Source organism: Strix uralensis, chromosome 5, assembly GCF_047716275.1.
Source record: "Strix uralensis isolate ZFMK-TIS-50842 chromosome 5, bStrUra1, whole genome shotgun sequence".
Lineage (NCBI taxonomy): Eukaryota > Metazoa > Chordata > Aves > Strigiformes > Strigidae > Strix > Strix uralensis.
The window spans coordinates 58776818-58786494 of NC_133976.1; the positions used below are offsets into that span (position 1 = coordinate 58776818).

At 54.4% G+C, this 9677-nt stretch overlaps 1 protein-coding gene across 1 annotated transcript; it reads right to left on the reverse strand.

The window, feature by feature from the left end:
* Positions 1–6719: 6719 nt before the first annotated feature.
* Positions 6720–9203, reverse strand: PDXP (pyridoxal phosphatase). Its single transcript, XM_074871209.1, has 2 exons — positions 8574–9203; positions 6720–8279 (listed from the first exon to the last, which is right to left on the reverse strand). The coding sequence occupies exons 1-2, from the start codon at positions 9154–9156 to the stop codon at positions 7954–7956; spliced, it is 909 nt and encodes a 302-aa protein (XP_074727310.1). The 5' UTR covers positions 9157–9203; the 3' UTR covers positions 6720–7953.
* Positions 9204–9677: the final 474 nt, after the last annotated feature.

Here is a 9677-nt window from a genome sequence, read left to right on the forward strand (position 1 = left end):
AGAACAAAAGTCCAGGAGATGGGAGAATGAGAGCCCTAGACAGATTACTTAATAGAGATGTCTAATTTACTTATTGCACCTGGCGCAGCATCCAGGTTCAAGAGACAAGGAGCACATAAGGATGATCCTTTGTGGATGCCTTACTCCTCTGCGTTGCAGAACATTGCCAGGGCAGGAGGAGGAAACATGGGTAGTGAACAGGATGACTCCATGTTGCTGAGCTTGGAGGTCTGCTGCCAGAAGAAGTCCCAGGATAACTCACAGTCTCCTTTTCCAGGGAGTTATATCTCTTCCTAAGTCACTACAGGGATTTGACAGATTTTCCTGATGCTGTTTTTCTCCCATTGCTGGAGACCCTGTTCTGGAAAGCTTATGTCACACCTACAAGTAGTAATGGCAGAGTTTTATATTGCATCAGCAAGCAGCACCAGGGGGGTCTGCCTCAGATCCTGACATGTAAAAGATATGCCAGCCAAGACCACGTGCTACCTGCAATGACCAGCAACCTCCATCCTTGGATTGACCTGAGAAACAAGTGTGCTCCAGTAGGAAGGACTGTGCTGCTGCCACTGGGCCACCAGCAACTGACAAGTGACCTTTAGGATGAGGAAGACCACTTCTGTAGAGGGTTGTCTTGAGCATCTTTAACATCAGGCTGCCCGAACAGATAACTGAGAAGAAAGCAGCTCAAAAACCTGCACCAACAGGTAGATTTCCAGCAACCTTTACTCAATGGCATTCTGAGTTGCCTGTGGCCAAACAGGAGTCAAACACAGTGTGGGACTGCTCAATGACACAGGTCCTTTCACCCCTGAAATTGTTGAGGGAAGGCAACTAATGAGACTGTGGTGGATTAAAAGGCAGTGAGCACCAGGAAGCTCAGCCTAAAAACAGCCTATGCTCTCCACTGGAGGAGTGTGGCCCTCCTCATGAGACATGTCAGTCTCCAGGTTATCAAGACTGTGGCAGGCACGTGGTCCCCTAGTTGTACCCGGAGTGCTGAATGGGAACATACTGCCATTTTTCACACCTCCACCCCCAAACTTTGCAAGTGCACAAATAGGGGCTGGCACTGCTACACACCTCTCATAGGCTCTGCTCAAAGTTAGCTGAATCAGCAGCCTCCACGCATTAGGCCGGAGAAGGACAACAAGTCAGGAACACTTTTATTTTTTGAGGAAAGGGCACCTTGTCAGGGCCACAGTCATTGTTGTCCTGTCAGGTGGGAAATCTCTAATCTACAGCCCATGAAGACTCAATTTCCTCTGGCATCCATGCTGCAGGGATAAACTACTTAACTTGCATACAGGCAGCTGTAGTACAACAGCAGAGAGCACCTGGAGGAAACAGATTACCTGAAACAGGTCAAGTAGGGAATAATCCCTGTCCTCGAATTTTAACCAGGTACCACTTTCTGTGCAGCTTCTGTGGGAGCAAGGCTAGAGGTTCAGCAAGGGCTAGTGAGCAGAAAGGCTGGCACAGGGCTTCAGGCAACCTGATGGACAACGGTGTCCATTTAAAGGACAGGTTTCTCTCACCCGTAACGAGTGAAGAGAACATCTCAGTGCTCAGCAATATCCTGTTTACAGAATGGAAACTGCTAGTTGCTGGAGCTGCACATCTAGCAGGCTAAATCACGGGGTAGAACAACCTGGATTGTCGCAGGCAGCTGCCCTGTGATCTGGGAATGTTTCTGGCATCATGTCTCTCTTGTCTCCGTACTGAAGGCTTACAGAGCTGACAGGGCTTTGCTGTGGTGGTATACTGAAGCTACAAAGATCAGTATAACTCTCTAAGTTGGTGGAGTTTTTAATGGCTATTAGTTGTTCCTAGCAGCTTCAGCTGTTCAGTATCAACTAGGGATTGTACTGAGTGCCAAAATACCTTGTCTGCCAGGAGCACTCCCAAAACATTATCAGCACACAACTCCCAGGCAGGCAGAGTCCAACAATGCAGCAGCAGCAGCTCCTGGATGTGCAAAGCCACGCAAGTCTCCTGGGCTGCCTGGCAAGTTTGCTGGGGTCAGAGTCCATGGAAGAAACGATGCAGCAATAAGGAAGGGAAAACCAGATAATGACACAGGGGTGGCAAAGGGGTACATGAAAGCCCATGTTATGGGCTGGAGGGGGCAATGCCTTGCGTAAGGAGTGAGGAGAGGGAAGCTGTGCTGCAGAGTAGGGACTTCTACCCACACCGCTGCTGGAGGAAGAGCAAACGCTGGCTGTCTCCTCAGGGCAGGCAGTAACAGGCTGCTGCTTCTCGCCTTCTCCTCCTCCCTGCTCTAGCTGCTGCAGGACAGGGTGGTGCTAGAGCTGCCTGCCTTGGCAAAGGGAGACTCTCACATCAGGTTAGGCAAGTACTGAGTGAGTTCCTAGCATCATGTTCCTTTCTTGGCTCTGGAGGCACTTTCCCATGCAAAAAAACCCTTCTCTGTCCTGCCAGTCCCAACACCTTCCAGCTCCTCACAGTTCTCTTACCATGTCACGTGGTTGAACACTAACAACCTCCCAGCCAGGGTGATCATTAGTTCCCCATATTAAAGGCATCTACTCACTAATTAATATCTTTGAGCCCATTTGTTGTCTTTCTGAAGTGTCAGTTCCTTGACCAACTCAATAAACTTCTATGATGAAATGGCTGACTTGGTAGACGAGAGGAGAGCAGTGGACATTGTCTCCCATAAGATCCTCATAGAGAAGCCAGTAGAAGTATGGGCTGGGTGAGGAAACAGTGGGGCGGACTGAAAACTGGCTGAAGATCTGGGCCCAGAGGGTGGTGATCAGTGGCATAAAGTCTAGCTGGAGGCCAGTAACTAGTGGTCAATACTGGATCTGATCCTGGTTAGCATCTTCATCAATGATCTGGATGATGAGGCAGAGTGTACCCTCCGCAAGGTTGCTGATGACACAAAACTGGGAGGAGTGACTGATACACCAGGGGGTCATGCTGCCATCTGAAGGGACTTGGACAGGCTGGAGAAATGGGCTGGCAGGAACCTCATGAAGTTCAGCAAGAAGTGCAAAGTCCTGCACTTGGGATAAGCCCAGGCACCAGTAAATGCTGGGGACAGCCCAGCTGGAAAGCAGCTTGGCAGAAAAGGACCTGGGGTCCTGTTGGACAGCAAGTTGAACATGAACCAGCAACATGCCCTTGAGCAAATGAGGATAACAGTATCCTGGGCTGCCTGAGGACGAGTGCTGCCAGCAGGTTGAGGGAGGTGATCCTTCCCCTCTACTCTGCACTGGTGAGTCCACACCTGGAGTGCTGTGTCCAGTTCTGGGCTTCCCAGTACAAGAGAGACAGGGACATATTGGAGAGAGTCCAGGGAAGGGTCACAAAGATGATTAAGGGACAGAATCATCTCTTCTATGAGGAGAGGCTGAGAGTGCTGGGACTGTTCAGCCTGGAGAAGGCTCAGGGGGGACCTTGTCAATGTCTATAAATACCTGAAGGAAGTTGCAAAGAAAATGGAGCGAGAATCTTCTCAGTGGTGACCAGCAACAGGACCAAATGCAATGTGCATGCACTGAAAACACAGGAGGTTACCTCTGAACATCAGGAAACACTTTCTTACTGTGAGGGTGACTGAGCACTGGCCCAGCTGCCCAGAGACGTTGTAGAGTCTCCATCCTTGGAGACAGTCAAAAGCCATCTGGACATGATCCTGGGCTGCTGGCACAGGGAGTGCTGCTTGAGTAGAGGGGTGGGACCAGATGACCTCCAGAGGCCCTTTCCATCCTCAACCCTCTGTGATTCCATGAAATGGAAGAAAGCAGTATGCTTGAGAAGGTAGGCAGGAAGCACCTCTTAATATGCCGATCCCAGGAAAACAGGAGCATGAAGAAGAACATTTCAAACTAGGGGATAACAGGTTGCCAAAGTGTCAGTGCCCTAGAAGTCAGGCCGGTGAGAGCAGTCTAGCCAGAGGTCACAAAGCAGTAGAGGAAAGCAGCAGACAGGAGCACACACAGGCTGCTTCCAAGTTACCTGCCATCAAATCACAAATGCTGCACAAAAATGGGAGCAGTGTAGCTCGGTCCACTCCAGCTCAAGGAATAGTTTCTTAGGGAAGCAGGCTCACCTACTCATATGACCTTTTTCCACATTGCCCCAAGCTCCCAAGAGCCTAGAGAGACTTCTCACAGCTCTCTGCTCTCTCCACCCATCCATGCCTAATGATGGCTGGAGTCTTGGAGGCAAGATGAAGTTACCTCTGCCCCAGCCAGGGAAACACAGGGCATTCCTAGCCTCTCCCTGGGCCTTGCCCAGAGCAGGCAATTTTCTGCAGGTTGCTGCTTACATCATCCAGCTAGCCGTTGCCACAGTAACCGAATTTACAGATGAAAGATACAAGGATCCTGGGGTAACGGAATGACTGCCACCTGCCTGGGTGTTGTCTGTATTGCATGGCATGAAAGGACGATGTAGTTTTCTGAAGGTGAGAAAATAAATACCCTTCTCTACACTACACCAAGTTGGTCTTCCCATCTGCTCCACCCTCCCATGCGCTGCTGCAGCTCCACTTTCCAACAGCCCTGTGTTCCCTGGCAACAGTCCTGCTTCCTTGAACACTCAACCCAAGAAGAAAAAACTGCTTTAGACAAGAAGAAATCAGCCTACCCAGGCTGGAGCCATCACTTTCTTCAGTGGCAAAAGCAGATGTGCTCTGCATCCCCACCAGACCCACCCCAGAGGGAACCAAGGCCTGACCCCCATGAGGATCACAGACCCCTGAGTGTTAGATGTCTGAAGGGCTTGGTCCCTCAGGGACCCTTCCAGTCTAGTTTTCTAATAAGATCTGCTCACACTTATCTTCATGACATGCAGGAGTGATAGTAGCAGAGGAAAGCTGCACAAAACCAAAGCCTGGCAGACCTGATGGATTCCTATAGTGCTGCTCTCATCCCCATTCAAAGCAAGAAGTGGCTAGAAGCAGCACTTATCCCTCTGTTTCCATTGCTGGGAAGAGGAAACATTTACAGGAAGAACCAAGGGAAGGCTGGGTAAAGCCTATTCCCCTTCTGCTCCAAGTCCACCTCTGCTTCATAGCAAATCCCTCAGGAAGAGGTACACCAGATCAAAAGAGATTACATGGTCATAAGAGATAGGGATGAGCCATCACCTCTGCTGAACTCTGTTTTCAGCAGCAGCCGCATGAAAATCTACTCTACAGGCTCACCATTTGGGATCCAAAGTACAAACTCCAGTGTCTATTTGGAGAGGGCCCAAACACAAGCTGTAGCACTCTGATTAGCTACTGTTTTCCCTTCTGTTTCCCAGTGTGCCAGCCTGGGAGACCAAAGCCTCCAACCTCGCGTTTGCTGGCTGGGAGAGCTGGAAAGGACAGAGCAAACGAGGCAGAGAGCACAAAAAGCATTCACCCTCAAAGCACCCTAGAAAAAAGGGGGCATCTCCTGGGGATGCTCTTGCTGTGCACCGTCTCCTCTGTACATGCACATGTAACCAACTCAGTCTATGCAATTTGCAGCCATACTGAGTGTTCCTAGCTGTGGCCTCAAGTCACAACAACAGCGCTCTGAGTTTCAGCCTGATACAAGAACAGAGAGCTCTGAAAAATAAATCAAGGTCTCAGTATCTCTAGTTAAGCAGCCGGAGTTAGCAGACACATTAGGTCTCAATCTTGCTCTGCTTGGTGATGCAAGTGTTGGTCAGGCATTCATTAAGGGAGTACCAGTCCTCTGGTTGTCTAATTGGAGACAGAACAAACAAAAGAGAGAGTCAGACACATACAAAGGGGACTGATTAAGATGACAGGCAGTCTTCAGAACGCTCTTTGGATCTTCTTTTATTTTGGATGGCTGTTTCCAGGGCGCGGGGCAGCTGAAAAACACTCAGCACTTGAAATTATCCTAGGGCCAGTAAGTTGCATCTAGTTCTGCCACATGAGCTGACACAGCACTAACTTACACTGAGATCTGTTATTGGGCTGAACAGTCAATCTCTCAAGCGGGAAATGCGATGCTTGATTACCATCAACAGCTGTTAAAGGGGTCTGACAAAGGGAATGGTTGGCTCCCATATGAGGAAGGGAGGCAAAGTACATTCAAAGTGATTCTGAACTCTTCTTACCTTGTTTTCTCCCTCCTGGCTGGGACCACAGCCAAACCCATGGACAGCCAAGCTACGGTCCGGTGAAGGTCACCTCCAGGGGTACCATGACACCCACCACACCTTCACTCAAAGCTTAGTGTAGTCGAGATGGGTCAACAAAACCTTACCTGGGCAGTTCTCAGCCCTCTGCAAGCTACATGCAGGTGACAGAGGTGGCACCTCACCCCTACCCTAGCACAGCTGGACACTGCTGAGCAGGGCCACACAGATCACTGGGGCCCACCTGACTAGCAGCAGGCAGACTTCAGGCACAGCACAAGAAGTTACCGTTGCCCAGCAAGGGATCACCCATGCTGTGAAATGCAAAAGCAGCTGGCAAAGATCGCTCATGGCTCCAATTCGCTTGGCTGGACCCTGCACCCTATGCCATAGCCCCATCAGTCACCTCCACCCTTGACTACAGCTCTGAGACCCCAGTAAGAGACAGCAGCAAACAGCAGCTCAAAGACACTGTCCACCCTTCTCTTGTCTATCCAGCAGCACCCCCTTGAGTGAGGAAAGGTCTTGCCATGTCCTCATCTTCGAGGGCTCAAAGATACCAAGGGCACTTTCATCTTGATGGGACCAGAAGGGAAAAAAGGAGGCCATTTCCAGCCTACGCTCACACTTTATTATATACAGAGACACGGTGAGTGCAAGAACATCAACATGGGACATGGACAGTAAGGGAGGCCCAAAGGCACTGCCTCCTGTCCCCTTGGTGCAACCAGTCAGCATAGTTTATACAAATAATACAATATTTGAACAATAAATAAGTTTGATAAATAAGATCAAGAAATTAAAAAAATGTAGAAAGACAAAGCAGCAAGGAATGATTTTGAGGGCTGTGACACATTCACAGCAGTGACAATACCACCACCATCTCACCTGCACACCAGCAGCTGGAGCACAGACCCCCCCCATCAGCCCTTTTCTCTCACTGTACTATGGCAAAATCCAACTGAGGAGGGGGAACCAGGGAGAGTAATACAGTTCACTGCTGCTGTGCTGTTGTGGTCTAGGAGCCCTCTCTCCTTCACAAGCCCCTTTGGAAAAGGTGCTTGAAAACAAGGTACAACCTCAGACGTGCTGTGTGCAGTCACAGCTTGTCTGTTTGGCACAAAAAACCCTCAAACCAGTCTCTTCCCTTTCTGTAGTCCTTCAGATGGACACAGTCCACAGATGGACACTCATTATTAACCGAGTTGGGGCAGTGGGTGGTGAGGGAAACATCTCTAAGGAACAGGGGAGAGAACAGATGAGGCAATACTCCCTTTCACTCGTGGGAGGCAGAGATATTCTCATTCATTGCTCCAGAGGTCCGGCACACTCCTTCCACATGCCCTGGCACTGACAGAGACTGCGCGGGTGACAACACCAGCCAGTCCCCTGGCAAGGAGGGGGTTACAAGGACTGCAGGGATGCAGCTCAGAAGTCAAGAGTTACACGAGTGAAGGGACAGCAGTAAAAGGCCGCCACTGGTTATCTAAGAAAAAAAGAGTAAAACAGCCAGTCCCTAACCCCTGCAGGGGGAGGGGCCACACAGACACTGATTTGATGCCCCCTCCATCAGCCTCAAAGCCTCCAGCTCCCTCCCAGAGATGCTGGCAGCTGGCATATGAGGGAGAGAAGGACTCAGTCCATCATTGATAGCTCTCAGCAGAAAGGAGACAATTGAACCCTGTCCCCTCCTGCCAACCACCCCCCATTTTGCCCCCAGAGAAGGGTGTTGGAATGTGAAGAAACCAGGAATTGAGGGAATAGGGCGGTGAGAGAGACATAGGAACAGATGGAGATTTGGGATGGGGAACCTGACCCCTCTGCCCTCACATGTACAGACTGCTACTCATCCAGCCCTGGTATCAAGTCTGCAATGCTGTCCACATAGTAATTGGGCACCAGATCCTTGGCAGCAGCGCTGTCGCTGGCCATGTAGGCCTGCGCCTCTTCCAGGCGGGAGACACCCGTCAGGGTGAGGATGGTGGAGAGGCCGCAGTTCTTGCCAAAGAGGATATCTGTCTCCAGACGGTCTCCCACCATGAGGGTGCGGGACGGGTCGACGCCGAAACGCTCCACGATGCAATCAAACATGTATGTGTTCGGTTTCCCCACCACCAGCGCCTTGCGGCCTGAAGCGGTTTCCACAGCGGCTGTGAGGCTGCCAGTCCCTGGAGGGGGAGAAGGAGGAGAAAAAGAAGTAGCTGCGGGGCTAATCGGCTGTGGGCAGCTCAGCACCCCGGGTGCTGCCAGAGGACGGTGAGCAGGAGGGGCGCTGGCCACACGGCTTCAGGAGCCGGCAGGGACGCGAGGGCAGCCCTGCCCGTCCCGATGCTCAGGGAACCGCCTCGCCCGGGCCCAGGACGGCGATCCCCCACCGAGGCCAACCCCGCCACCAGCACCCCCGCCGGCCTCGGCCCCCCGCTCCCCACCGGGGGCAGCAAGGGAGGGCAGCGCGCGCTCACCGGGGGTGCGCTGGCCGTCGCTGAGCGGGTGCCAGGGGTCGGGGTCGGTGGCCACGAGGAGGCATTGCGGGTCGCGCAGGTAGCCGCAGGCCTGCGCCAGCTTGGCGAAGGTGAACTGGTCGTCGTAGCCCACCAGGACGGCCCGCACCGGCTCGGCGGCGCCGGGCGCCGGCTCGCCCTCGCCCGCCAGGCGCAGGCCGGCGTCGCGCACCTCGCCGCGCAGCCCCTCGCCGCCCAGCACGAAGACGCGGCCGCTCCCGCTGCCGTTGCCCCCGGCGCCGAGGAGGCGCTGGCGGAGGAAGAGCGCGGAGCAGAGCGCGGAGCTGAAGACGTGCTCGGCGCGGACGCCGCGGAAGCCGAGGCGGCTGAAGCGCCGCTCCAGCTCGGCCACGGAGCGGCGGCTGTTGTTGCTGACGAAGAGGGCGGCCTTGCCGCTGCGCCGCAGCCGCTCCAGCAGCTCGGGGGCGCCGGGGACGGCGCGCTCGCCCGCCCACAGGACGCCGTCGCAATCGAAGAGCAACCCCTGCGCCGGGCCCAGCACCTCCCGCAGCCCCGCGCCGCTCAGCCGCCGGCAGCTCGCCATGCCGCCACCGCAGCCCGCCGGCCAGCCGGCCGCCGCGTCCCCCCGCGCCGCGCCGCGTCCCGCCCCGCCCCGCCCCGCCAATCACCGCCCCCCGCTCGCCGCCACCACCAATGGGAGGCGCGCAGCGCGCCGAGCGGCAGCCGCACCGCCCTGTCGCCTAGGAGGGGAAGGGGCGGGGCCGAGCGGCGGCAGGCCGGCTCCCGAAGTGACAGCCGCGCCGCCCTGTTGGCTGCTGAGGGAGGTGGTGAGGGGCCGGGACAGAGCCCGAGCGCGCTTGCCGATTGGCTGAAGCCACCCTCCCCAGACACCGCCCTCCTCGGGTGAAGTCGCGGCGGCAGGGCGCTCCCTGCTGGCGGGCGGGGCCCGCGGGCAGGGGGCAGCCATTAGCTCTTGGGCCTATGTCTCCGCGGGCCGGTGGAGCCGGCTGCCCTCCCGTCCTGCGGCTGAGCTGTGCCTCTCGCGTGGCGCCCCCGCGGAGCTCCCCTTCCCTCCTCCCGGCTGTAGCCTGCGGGGCGGGCGGC